The sequence below is a fragment of the Phocoena sinus genome, chromosome 17 (assembly GCF_008692025.1).
Source record: "Phocoena sinus isolate mPhoSin1 chromosome 17, mPhoSin1.pri, whole genome shotgun sequence".
In the NCBI taxonomy this organism is placed as follows: Eukaryota; Metazoa; Chordata; class Mammalia; order Artiodactyla; family Phocoenidae; genus Phocoena; species Phocoena sinus.
Window position 1 is genome coordinate 60,864,882 of NC_045779.1, and position 13,856 is coordinate 60,878,737.

General features: G+C 43.0%; 1 protein-coding gene across 1 annotated transcript in view; it reads left to right on the forward strand.

Moving 5' to 3' along the window:
- COL14A1 (collagen type XIV alpha 1 chain) overlaps positions 1 to 12,332 on the forward strand; it is a 245,422-nt gene extending 233,090 nt beyond the window's left edge. The window contains exons 45-47 of the mRNA XM_032610321.1: positions 7,950 to 8,027; positions 9,685 to 9,840; positions 11,471 to 12,332. Coding sequence (XP_032466212.1) covers positions 7,950 to 8,027; positions 9,685 to 9,840; positions 11,471 to 11,550 — 314 coding nt within the window. The 3' untranslated portion in view covers positions 11,551 to 12,332. The remainder of the gene's footprint in view (positions 1 to 7,949; positions 8,028 to 9,684; positions 9,841 to 11,470) is intronic.
- The last annotated feature ends 1,524 nt before the right edge of the window (positions 12,333 to 13,856 follow it).

Here is a 13,856-nt window from a genome sequence, read left to right on the forward strand (position 1 = left end):
TTAAATACCATCAAATGGCTGAATTCATACTGAACCTACAATACTCATTTTTTAAGCTATAGCAATTGGCTCATTTTCCTGCTAACTTTGTATCATTTATAACTTTCCCAGCAGTCAACGCTGGAAATGATATGGCATTTGAGGAAGAGCAATCAAAACTTTGGAGCTGAAAGTGATAGACTGGCGTTTGGTCTGACATTCTTATTATGTACCTATGAGGTCATGATATCAGTGGCAAAACTAGATGGACAAAACACCAGGATTCCTGGTGCCCTGTTTAATCCCTGTTCTCTTTTGCTCCACCCCTGCAGCTGTGAACTGTCAACCTGCAAACAAGGAGATAGGGTTAGTGTGTGATGATGAGCTGGGTACCTCATCATCTTCTCTCCTCTGTCCTCCCTTCTCCCTCCTTCACTGCCTCCTCCCTCTGTGCTTCCCCCTGCCCTCCACTGCCCAAATGTAAGTGTGTCTAATTTAGATGTCTGTGGTCAAAAGACCTGAGGACCTCCTGCCTATATTATCATGTCTCTGAGCGATAGAAAACATTGAAGTGCAAACTATCCTGTTGTCTTACTCTTGATCTGGTGAGTGGGTCCCTTTGGCTACTGGGTAGCACTACTTAATGATTCAGTGCGTTTTCCTCAGCTTTTCAGTGGGACTACCACAGTGGGTTTTTTTGTTTGTTTGTTTTGTTTTTTGTGTGTGTGCGGTACGCGGGCCTCTCACTGTTGTGGCCTCTCCCGTTGCGGAGCACAGGCTCCGGACGCGCAGGCTCAGCGGCCATGGCTCACGGGCCCAGCCGCTCCGCGGCATGTGGGATCTTCCCGGACCGGGGCACGAACCAGTGTCCCCTGCATCGGCAGGAGGACTCTCAACCACTGCGCCACCAGGGAAGCCCGCACAGTGTTTGTTGGTGGGGTTGAGCTCTGGGATTCTGGTCCACCTCAGCTAGTTGTATTGCTTTGTAGCATCCAGCAGAGGCAGACCCAGTTTTTGTGGGTCCCGAAGCTTAAACAGTTTGAGTTCCTCTTTAAGAAAAATAGTATGACTTACTACAAACAAAAAAAAAAGGGGGGTAAAAGGGGTAGGTAGAAAATATTGAAGGAGTTCTATGCACATAAGGGCCCACATTCAAATTCAGTCTGATACACAAAATTTGTCCTGACGTGACCTAGACCACTCCCCAGCCAGCAGCCGCCAAAGCTCTTCCAAACCATTTCTAGCTCCCTGTTCTCTCTCATCAGCAAGCCTTTGCATGTGCATTTCCATCCATCCCTTCTTTCCTTGCCTAATGCCTGCTGTTCAAGACTTAACTCCGACGGTCAGCTCTATTGGAAAGCGTTCTGAGATCCCCCACAGATGCCTCAGTTTGACGCCCTCATATTTTGTTGTTGCAATTCTCATACCGCATTATAGCTACTCGTTTGTCTGTTTTCTCTACTGCATGGTGACCTGTGACAGGCAGGAAGGATGCTTTTGACTCTGAATTCTCAGTACCTGATATTAGGACTGGACTGGGAATTTGCTTTCGGTTTGCTCCTCTCCCTCCTTTAGCTGTGCATCACTGTGTTTCCAGGCTTCTTTGCCCTCTGCTCCTGAGCAGGTTCAGCCAATAGGAGGCACTGCGACGGAAGAGGCCACAACAGTGAGAGGCCCGTGTACCGCAAAAAAAAAAACCAATATGTATTTTCCAGTCTTGGCCACCATAGCACAAAATGTGGAGCTCCACATGCTGGTACTAATCCTATGGGCCAAGCATGTAAAAATAGCAGAGCCTGGAAAAGGACATAAAATACTTGTTGGATTGAGTCCAATTAATCTGCCACCTTGTAGCTAGGTACTTGATCCAGTACCTTGTACCTAGCAGGCATTCAAGCATACATTGAATGAAAAACAGACTATACTTGGAATTTATCACCAGCCATTTCCCAGGCAACAGACAATATAATAACATAGCTGAAACCTTGTCTCACATTTTCTGTGGCTTCTTGGTAGAATTACAATGAAAACATTACCCAGGCCTTGCATATCTGCCGGGGCATAAATTCTGAGAGTTGCTCAGAATGTCTGGAATAAAGAGGGAATGTCTCTGCTCCTTGGAGTAGCATGAGACTCCAGCCTGAGTGCTTGGTGTGGTCATGGGACCGTAGGAATGGGTAAAATCTTCCCACTCAGAGGCCAACAGGCCAAGGAAAATAGGGAACTGATAACCAAAGGCCAGATCCTGGGCAAGTCATCAGTGTGAGCAGGATAAATCCTATTAAAATCAACCCCAAGTATTGCTCCGAGCAGAGGGCAAGTGTGTAAACCACGGGAAGTAAGTTGAAGAAATATGATAACCACAGGGCTGATTTCTGAGTGTGGGACCAGAGAAAATGTGCAGATTGATTGGACAGGCAGTAAAGGAAGCCATGACTAGAGCAAACAAGACAAACTCAGCCTCTAGGTCCAGCTTGGGATGGAGAGGCCGGGAGTGTTGTGGTTAAGTGTACCGGCCTCAGAATCAACCTGCCTATGTTGAAATCTTGGCTCTGTTACTTACTAGCTAAGGACAAATGACTTAACCTCTCTGAATCACAGGCCTCTCTTAGGGTTAACAGTAGTGCCTGCCATCCTGCTTCTTGTGAAGACTAAGTGAGTTTGTACATGTAAAGCATCTAGCATTCAAAACCTGGTGAGGCCATTTATAGGAATAGCTGACACACCAACAGGTCACACCCTTGGTTTGTCAAAATCTGTAATCAGACCTTGTATTTCATTGATTCATCGTATTTCTTGAGTGACTAATATGTGGCAGGTACTAGGAATATAACGATGAACTAGAACAAACATGCCTCTGCCTTAGTAGATCTGTAAAAGAAAATAGTGGAGGGTCAGTGTTAGATTAGTAGTAAGGGGGAATCAGGTAGCCCTGATGTGGTTTCTCATGAGACTTTTAAAAAAGAAAGGATATGACAAATATACCACCCTACTGAGGGATGTTGATAATGGCGGAGGCCATGCAAGTGTAGGGGGTGGGGATATTCGGGAACTCTCTACTTTCTATTCAGTATTGCTGTGAACCTAAAAAAGTAAAGTCTATTTTAAAAGTTTCAAAAAAGGAAGAAAGAAGAGAGTAAGATCTTAAAATTTTAATGAGAGTAAGATCTAAGAGAGTAGATCATAAAAATTCTCATTAAAAAAAGAAAGGGCTTCCCTGGTGGCGCAGTGGTTGAGAGTCCGCCTGCCGATGCAGGGGACACGGGTTCGTGCCCCGGTGTGGGAGGATCCCGCATGCCGCGGAGCGGCTGGGCCCGTGAGCCATGGCCGCTGAGCCTGCGCGTCCGGAGCCTGTGCTCCGCGACGGGAGAGGCCACAACAGTGAGAGGCCCGCGTACCGCAAAAAAAAAAAAAAAAAAAAAAGAGAAAAAGAATGAACGAATAAATAATAGAAAAGATTTTATTCTATTCTAAATATTTTTGGTAACTCCACAGAAAACTAAGGATATTTTAATCTTAGCTAAATCATATTTTTAGTAAGTTAGATCTTCATTTATATCAGCTATGCTCAATTTTTTCAAAAATTTTATTTATTCATTTTTGGCTGCGTTGGGTCTTCGTTGCTGCACGCGGGCTTTCTCTAGTTGCAGCGAGCAGGGGCTACTCTTCGTTGTGGTGCGTGGGCTTCTCGTTGCAGTGGCTTCTCTTGTTGTGAACACGGGTTCTGGGCACACGGGCTTTGGTAATTGTAGTGCGTGGGCTCAGTAGTTGTGGCTCGCAGGCTCTAGAGCGCAGGCTCAGTAGTTGTGGAGCACGGGCTTAGTTGCTCCACAGCATGTGGGTTCTTCCCGGACCAGGGCTCAAACCTGTGTCCCCTGCATTGGCAGGTGTACTCTCAACCACTGCGCCGCCTGGGAAGTCCCTATGCTCATTTTTTTAAAAATGACAGAAACTTAAATTTAATTGGAGTCCATGATGCTCATCTCCAAATAACGCTAGTAGTTAACATTGCCACATAAGGAGCTTGTCAGAAAAAAACAGTTTTCACAAAAGCCAGACATGTGAAAGTAAAAGCAGAGTTCCAGCCTAAGGAATTTTTTTTTGATCCTTGCTTTTTAACAGTCAGCTGCATTTTGGTGTAGACATTCAGTCATTCAGTTAGCCTTCCAGTATTTACTGGACACCTACTGTGTGTGAGATTGTGCTTGGATCTGACACTAGAGCAATAAATAAGGCATGGTCCTTGCAGTCATCAGGCTCATGGTGCCGGGCGAGGTGAACATGAGAACAAGCAGGGCAATGGGATAAGTGCCAAAGGAGGCACAGGTAATACGGAAGCAAATTATTCATTCATTCATTCATTTGTTCATTCAGTAAATATTTGTGGGTTAGGTACTATGTGGAAGGCACCATAGAAATGTAGGGGATATAGCCATGACTGAGATAGATAATCCTTGAATTTGTTGTACTTCTGCCTGTTGTGGTTGTAAAGAAGCTTTGAGTTGAGTCTTTAAGAATGAGGAGTATTTATGGAGACACCCAAGGTGGAAAGGGTATTTCAGGAGGGAATATCCTGTGAACTCAGGAGTTCCCATGTCTTTGCTCTGGTGACCCCATCTCAGCACCAAATGGCCCCACCTTGGACCCTCACAAAAGAGATGTATGAGGGAGCCCTTATTATGGGCGATGACTGCATTTTGTCTGTAAAGAATGACTATGCCCAGACTTTATTGTCATTTCACGGACAGTCACAGGCTGACATTTTAGAACATTTGATTTCCTTCCTCTTAATTACAGCCTACAAGGCTTATCAAAAGTATATCCAGTTCTATTCTTAGAGATCTGAGGCCTCTAAGCTTAGCTTTTAATTTCAGTCCTCATCTTAGGTACTTAAATAGTGGTTGTTTGGTTTTTTTTTTAACTCTGTATGTATGTATGTATATATGTATTTATTGTTGGCTGCGTTGGGTCTTCGTTGCTGTGCGGGCTTTCTCTAGTTGGGGCAAGCGGGGGTTACTCCTTGTTGTGGTGCATAGGCTTCTCATTGTGGTGGCTGCTCTTGTTGTAGAGCACGGGCTCTAGGCTCACAGGCTTCAGTAGTTGTGGCACACAGGCTCAGTAGTTGTGGCTCACAGGTTCTGGCGCACGGGCTTAGTTGCTCTGGGGCATGTGGGATCTTCCCAGACCAGGGCTCGAACCCATGTCCCCTGCATTGGCAGGCGGATTCTCAACAACTGGGCCACCAGGGAAGTCCCTTAAATGGTGTTTTTTAACATGTTTTTTTCATTCCAAAAGAAAGATTTATCGGTTGTCATGGACCTGAGTATTCCTTCAGTCTGAGAAACACAAGTGAAGACACAGACAAATATTGATATATTAGCCTACATGTAGTTGGAACATTTCATCACTTCAAGGATAAGGAAATCTAAAATTCTCTGTTAATATATAACTATATCCTTAAAAGCTTTCTTTTTTTTCTTTTTTTCTTTTAAGGCATCTTGAGGGGCTGGAATATTCTTTTGAGGACATTCCTCTCTTACTTTGACTTGTATTGCAGATAATAACAAATGCCACTTGCTTTTCTCTACATAATTAGAAAATTAAAACAACCAGACGTTCTACTCCCCAGTCTTCCCCACCTTTTGCATTCTTTGTGAATAAGCAAAGGATAGGTCAGGAAACTCTTATCCGGGGCTTATTCCCAATGATACTGTCCTGGATGTCGTCTTCAGCCTACGTCTTCCACTTGTGGGGAATCCCTGAGAAACCATGTCCTTACCATTGATCCTTAGGTACTGTAAGGTCACGGGAGGCCTCTGAGTCACTGTGCATTTAATCATGCAGCCTGCTGTTAGTCATCGGTGTATTTTCTTGTGTTCTAATTCTTTAAAAATCAGTGGTTCCCTGTGGGGAAAGCAACTCCAACTCTCACAGAAGAAGAGGCTATTTCTGCTAAATTTCCAGATGCACGTTAGGGCACAGTTGTTCGCAAGTGAGGGAGCATCTACCTCCTATTAAAAATAGTACTCACAGGACTTCCCTGGTGGCACAGTGGTTAAGAATCTGCCTGCCAATGCAGGGGACACAGGTTTGAGCCCTGGTTCGGGAAGATCCCACATGCTGCGGAGCAACTAAGCCCGTGCGCCACAACTACTGAAGCCCGCACGCCTAGAGCCTGTGCTCCGCAACAAGAGAAGCCACTGCAATGAGAATCCCATGCACCCCAACGAAGCGTAGCCTCCACTCGCCGCAACTAGAGAAAGCCCACACGCAGCAACGAAGACCCAACACAGCCAAAAATAAAACAAAAAAATAAAAAGCAAAAAAACAAAAGTACTCCAGTTATTACCCAGTTAGCTAAACTAGTAGCTATTTGGGTAACGCCCAGTAGACGTACTCATGGTGATTTTCTGTCTGAACAACTTGATTTAGCAATTGAGCATTAGATGTTGGCTTGTCTATGTGATTTTTAAACTCAGATATGATTGTAGTTTTACTTTTGAGAAATAACTCTCTTCCTGTCAGTTCCTAGGAGAAGAGTGAGTCTCAGAACAGGAGGTCAGAGGCTTGGTGGTCAGTGCCCTGCCCTCTTCCTGCAGTACTGGTCTTTCGTGAGCTCAGAAAACACCACCAAGGCCACATGCAATAGGCATGGATGTTAGGGAAGCATTGAGGGGGATCGAGCAGCCCTGAGGACCGCTAACAAGGAAGAAGGGCTTTTTTAAAGGTGACAGGTATACCACCTTGACCCCAAGAGGTGGTCAACAAGGAACACAACAGACATCAAAACATCAAACGAAAGGACTATCAATATATGTGCAGTGTAGAAAAAAACTGCTATTCCTAGAGCAAATACTACGTCAATATCTTTCTTTCTGGAAGTTACAAACCAAGATGTTAAAAGTGATTCTTTTCTAGGACTGGAGTCCTTGCTTTTTGTATCTTCTAATTTGCCTACAGTGAACATGCCTTGCACTTAGAAGGGAAAAAAAAAGTTATTTGTAACTATAAACACTTTAGATCACTTGCATGCCTGCTGCATATCAAATTATTTTCCTTTATTTATGTTCCCTCCTAGGCTTTGCCAGTTCACACATAATTTCTTTGTAATTATGAAGAGATGTATTTCTGCATTCTATTATTTCGAAGTATTATTGTACATGAAAAACAGATACTAGAGACTTTCTGTGATGCGAGCCAGGGTAACCCAGACCCCAGTCTGATTCTTCTCTCTGTCTGCCGAATCGGGCCTCAATATAGCATGCTGTCACCTGTTCAGCAGTCTTGGGATAGGCCCCATTTGGACGATGAGGTGTCAGAGCCTGTATTTCTCTGTTTTTCTGCCCGTAAAAATCTATAGTTTGTTAACAACAGCGTAAATTATTTGGAATAAGAAGTTTGTCCAGTGGAAAAGAAACATGAATAGGTTTAGATTTTTATGGGGCTGAATCAGCCAAATCAAACACAGGCCGTCCTGAATCTTCCAAGTTTTTAATGGAAACTCACGCTCTTTAGAACTTTGCTGCCTAATTATAATTCATGCCTTTTGCAGATACATTACAGGGTGGACCAAAAGGAAAATGTTAGATATGTCCACTTGTGATTTCTATTGTGTTACTCGTGGAGTGCCAACTGCATACGTCCAATGGCCTGGTGCGTGCAAAGACACAGGCCAGATCCCTGCAGGCTGAGCCACTTCAGTGGGAGGGAGGACGATAAACTTGCAGTATTACAAATACAGAAGACAACTCAGATACAGAGCCAGCCTTCTGTATGTGGTTGTGCAGAAGTCACCAGTGTCAGGATTCAATTTAAAAGTCCCATGACAACCGTAACCCTAAATCAACCCTCATCATTGCCTTCATCAGCGATGTCCTTTCGAAACCCAGAAAAACAGAACCACCCAGATTTCATTTTAAGGAGAACTTTCTTTTCTTTCTTTCTTTCTTTTCTCTTCTTTTTTTGAATAGGTTTAACTGGTGTGAAGGGAGATAAAGGAAATCCAGGCATTGGAACTCAAGGTCCAAGAGGCCCCCCTGGGCCAGCAGGTAACTCTTCCTACCTAACAGGAAACTGTAAGGTGGAAATCCTAAATCTCTATATCCACTTGACATTGCAGGTGAGGCAAATGGCCGTATTACATCCTTGTGTCCAACTGGAATGGCTATATTTCTCGTTCCTTTCATTGGAAGGCCAGTTTGTTAGTAACGAACCTCCCAATACACAAGCCCCCAAAGATACAGCATATTCTGGGATCTTACTGGTTGCGTGAGTTAGGCTGGGCTAGGCTATGCTGTAGTAACAAATCAATCCCCAGTGCTCAGTGGATTGATACTTACCCAAAGTTTGATGTGGGTAGGGTAACTTTCCCCCCATTTTGGAACAAAAGGCCTTGAGGAGAAAGATAAAGGAGGCACATCAACTTCCTGAATGCAGGATGAAAGATGTCATTTCCAGTCATATTTCACTGGCTGAAACTAACCATATGGCCCCAGCCGACCTGTAAGGGAGTCTCAAAATCTAGGGGAACGCATGCGTATTTGATGAACACTCGTAGTTTCTGCCACCATGGTCACCTTACTGAATGAGTTTTGTGTATTTTACTATGTGCTTTTAGAATGGCTTCCAGATGATCATACTCTGTTATTAAAGTTATAAATTTACAATCCAACTGTATATTTACAATCCCCGTCTTAGCCATGTTGAATCAAATGACTTACCGATTTTTCTTTCCAACCTAATGATGATTTTGGAAAATACCTTTTGTAGGAGAGATTCCTAATGCAATGGATTCACTTTGAGTATAAATACTCCTGTTATTAGAGATTGTATGAGGAACTGATCTAGCTCGTGCCTTACACAGAGTGAGTGGTTGGTGAATGTTAACTGAATGAAACGGAATGCATCTGAGAGTCACAACGCTTTTCAAATAGAAGGTGATACGTGTTCCTAATTTTCATTGTGGTTCTAGTTGAAGAGTTTCATTTCTAGTTGAAAAAGGCCTTGTAAGCACTGTTGGAATCCAGGCCTAAAGCAAAACAAAGCAAACGCATAAACCAGAAAAATTCCAGACTGACATACTTCTTAAATTCACAAAAATTTTAATCCCCCTCTCACTTTCACTCAATGTAAGTTCTCAATTGATTCAAGCTAGCCTAAAGAAATTTTGGATTCGTATACTGGGTCCAATTTCAGAATTCTCATTTTTCTCCTCCAGTATAATTTCTTTCAAATTTAGACTAATTTATTCCAATTATCTGGGGCCAAAAACCAGGATAAGTTATAAGGTTGAGATCAAGTGTGTACATGTGTGTGTGTGTGTGTGCATGGCCATACATTGAATTCATAAGGAACCTGCATTGGGAAACAGAAGCTCCATAAAGAAAACAAGGCTGACAGTGGTATGCTCCTTTCCCTTTCATATCCAGGAGGTGATAAAAAAAAAAGACTACATTTTGCTTTCTGGTTTCCTGAGCTGATTGAAAGCATTGACCTCCAGGAGAACATGTGATTGCAGTATGATCCTCTGTCCAGGAAATCCAGTTCAGGAATAGAACTCAATGAGTAGAGAGAGGCAGATCACCCTAGTTGTTAAGATGTGTAATATCTTAACTTCTTGTAAGAGTTAGTTTACTTCTTGGTAGTCTGAAAACTCACCCTGTGATGATAAAAGACCAACTGTTTTCATTGGTGGGTACTTTGTAGGACCTTCCGGGGAAAGTCGGCCAGGAAGCCCTGGACCCCCTGGCTCTCCTGGACCAAGGGGTCCACCAGGTCACTTGGGGGTGCCTGGACCACAAGGTCCTTCTGGCCAGCCTGGATACTGCGACCCCTCTTCATGTTCTGCCTACAGCGTAGGAGGTAAGTGTCAGCCCTTGTGGGCTTTGAGCAATGCCTTGCTATGCTTAGTATCATAATGGTGAAGGTGCTATAAAAGCAGACCTATTATGCACAGGAAGCAGAGCTTGAATTGCTCACAACCTTTTAAATTATCCAGAGGCATCTTCTGTAAAGTGCAAATTAATACAGAGGTTACCCCTGAAGAGGAAATTTAAAATAATACCACATCTAAGTCTTCCTTGCTTCCAAATGGCGATCCACACAGATTTGGCCTCTGACCTCATATCTGATCATTGAGGGACATGTTTGAACATTCTTTGGGGCCTCTCATTCTGTGTTATTTCTGTAGTGTGGCCATGAAGTCCTCTAAAGTTTTACTCTTGTTTTGGGGAAATCTCAAACTTAGAACTTTCCCCGTAATTAGGAGGGCCCTGGAGATACTGTTGGGTGACATCCTGCCGACCGCATGCATTTTAGGTCACCAAGGATTATTTTAAGAAACAAAAGTGGCCATGCTGTCCTTGCCTCTTACTAACTACTAGACTGAGATTCTGAAAAGATTATGCTTCCTGAAAACATCTGTGGTCTGCATGCTGGAGGGTTGTCTAATGGGACATTTTCTAACATGGTCACACTTGGAAGCATCAAGAGAGAGGTTCAAAGACTGCTTTGGGGCAATGAGCTTATTAGCCAATGAATTTAAATTTTCTGCTTTAGAAGAAATTTAACCTTATTTGCCAGAGGGACTGGTCAAAGTTTTGCTGATGTGTTTTTCTCTGTTCATCTCTTCCCTCCCCGTTCTCTCAAATATCCCTGTCCCTTATTAAGATCTGATCCCTTACAATGATTACCAGCACTGATGTGGAACTCCTCCACTGATTACATTGGCCTGGGCAATTGGCTACAGATACAGAACTGTCCTGTTGACCACCACCACCCATCCCCTGCCCCTAACAATGGGCACTCTGTTTCCCTGCCTCACCTGCTTCCCTACCTGCCCACTGTCACATTTCTTGCCCTCCCTGCTCCAAGCACATACAATGATAAGACTGGAACTTAACCAAATCACACGTGTCAGTTGTTATAGAAACTGACTGCTCCATATCAGCCTGAGCGTAGGTATAAGACTGTCTACCAAGAATTATCCCAAGCTTCCCTAGGTGAAGGCCCAGGAATAGTTACTTAAATGTGTCTTCTCCTCTTTCCTGTAGCCACACAAATTGCTGGGCACCTTTCTCCCTGACCACCCTACTATCCATTCTTCCTCTGATCACCTCCCCTCCCTACTGCCCCCTGGTGTTGGACTTCTAACATGAGATGGGTTTTTAAAATTTATTTTTCTTTCATCATTCTGCTGATATTTCAGGGTTTCTTTTGTAAATAAAACATGTAATATTTAAGCAGTTGGCTGTGATTCTAGTTTCCTAACAATTTCTGCAGTATACCTGTACCTTCCTTCTTTCGCTAACCATCTGAATCCTCCTGGCAAAGGTGCAAGCACTGTGGTGGGTAAAGGTAGCTACTACTTTCTACCCAAGCAGGATATCTCTGTACTTTAGAGACTATGTCTCTATGGACCCATATAAGGGGAGGATCTCAATTTATGGTTCCTGGGTTCTATCACGTCCCCACCCCCACTCTTCCTCTCTAGTTCCCCATCCTGATGAGCCAGAATTCACCCCTGTCCAAGATGAGCTGGAAGCCATGGAGCTGTGGGGCTCTGGGATCTGATAGTCTCCGGAGAACTTGGAGGACCAACCGCAAAAGCTCCTAAGGCAACTTATTCAAGAAGAATGTCATTATGTGGTTTGTATGCTACCTTTGGGAGGGGGCTCATTTCAGCAGCCTACATCTCCTCCTTGGATATTGTTAATGATATTGTTATATTAACAAAAAGTATGTTTAAAACAATTCCCCTTAATCCATGACACCATAGGATTGATTTCTCTTTGTTGTTTTAATGGCATGCTCAAAGAAAAATTGGCCAAGAAGTTTGAACTCTGGAATCTTTTCTGTGGTAGATGATCTCAAGTCCTAAAATGCAACAAGACAGATATGACTGTCTTTGAGGAAAATGGGGTCCCAGCAGAACAGGAATTCAAAGGGACTCGAAGATTATGCTGTTTATCCTTATCCCCTCTAGGAATGACCTTGCTGAAAAGAAAGGAGGGACATGATTGGAGAAACTACCTCTTGCTAAATTGCTCTGTCCAACTCTGAGATCACTTGGGAACTAGCTCCACTGGTATCCAAGAATATGTGTTAGAATATAACCTTTCCGAATTTGGTGATTGTAAAAATAGATTTAGTTTTCTCAGTGGCTTTTGACATGTAAAATAATGACTTCCCGCTGATTCTGATGGAAAAAGATCCAATTTTGATGAATAATTTATCCAGCAGTCTGTTCCAGAGCTTGCGCTCCTTAACCACATGGATTACTTCGTACATGCAGATGTATTTTTGCAAACCTATTTCCATTCTTTTTTTTAAGCAAATAAAAATTTTAAACAATGTATGTGGATTGTTTTTATTTTATTCCGTTTCTATATGTCACCTTAAACTTTTGTAGTCTTGGCTTAGGTTTAACCAGAAAAATGACAGCTGCCTACCTTTAGACACTCATTCAAACATTCATTCATTCATTCATTCTGAGTGTGGTAGGATACTTAACAGAAGAAGGCAGCTGACTGGAGCCTAACAGACTGACAGAATTCTATTATTCATATGTAACCTACCAGACAGACTTGACTGTGAAAATGTAAGACTGATGCTAAGTAAACATTTGCCTAAAGAACTTATCTTTTGGTTTTAAGAAAAACTCTAGAAGACAAAGAAGAAATGAGGTTGAATCTAATAGATTCTAATTTCTAAACTATAATTTGTCTTTTGCTCATAAAGGAAAACACTAGGTGTTTGAAAAAGATTTGGGTTCTGTTAATTGTTTGTTGAAAATAGAAATGAAAGAGAACCATTAACTGAACGTATATTCCTTTTCCTCTGTAGCATCTCCCTAATAACAGGTAATTGTCAGAAGTAGGGATGGGGTCATTTATCACCAGAAGCTGGAGTCTTCCTGGATCAGGAAGGTCTCTTGAGATTCTTTGGGTCCCCTCACCACACAGATTGGTTTAAGACCTTCCCATCCAAAGTATTCAAACAAAAGGATCTATGTGTGCCTTTGGGGATCCAGGTAAACATAAATATATTTTTTGCTGCCTTTGCAAGAAATGAAAGAAGACAGTGAGCAGATAACCAACAGTGGTTCCCTTGTAGTTATAGCACATGCTTCCACATGTAGAAAGCAGGACTAATGAGGAGGGAAGCTTGCACAAGATTGAATGACGTGGCCCAGAATCACCTGAGACAACTCTTTAAATGACTGGGGTGTGTCACTAGTCATAGCATTCCCTTGTATCTCAGATTTCTTGGTCTTCAACAAGTGAGTAGAGAGGATATCCTGTATACGTTACTGTTTGGCCCTTGGAAATGCAAAGACTACTTATGTCACTCAGAAGACCTTCAAAGTTTGATATAAATGGCGAAGTATAAACACTAGAGGTTCTAGTCCATTCATATCATTCTTTTTTTAAAATAAATTTATTTATTTATTTTTGGCTGCGTTGGGTCTTCATTGCTGCGCACTGACTTTCTTTAGTTGCGGCGAGCGGGGAGCTATCTTTGTTGCGTTGCGCGGGCTTCTCATTGTGGTGGCTTCTCTTGTTGTGGAGCACGGGCTCTACGGGCATGGGATTCAGTTGCTGTGGCACACGGGCTCAGTAGTTGTGGCTCACGGGCTCTAGAGTGCAGGCTCAGTAGTTGTGGCTCATGGGCTTAATTGCTCTGTGGCATGTGGGATCTTCCCGGACCAGGGATGGAACCCGTGTCCCCTGCATTGGCAGGCAGATTCTTAACCAGTGCAACACCAGTGAAGTCCCCATATCATTCTTGAGTTGTGCAAATACACTTGGCTTTGATTTTACTTGGTGATCTAAATTTGTTTATTTAAGCTATGGGAACACTTCATTAGTTTGGAATTT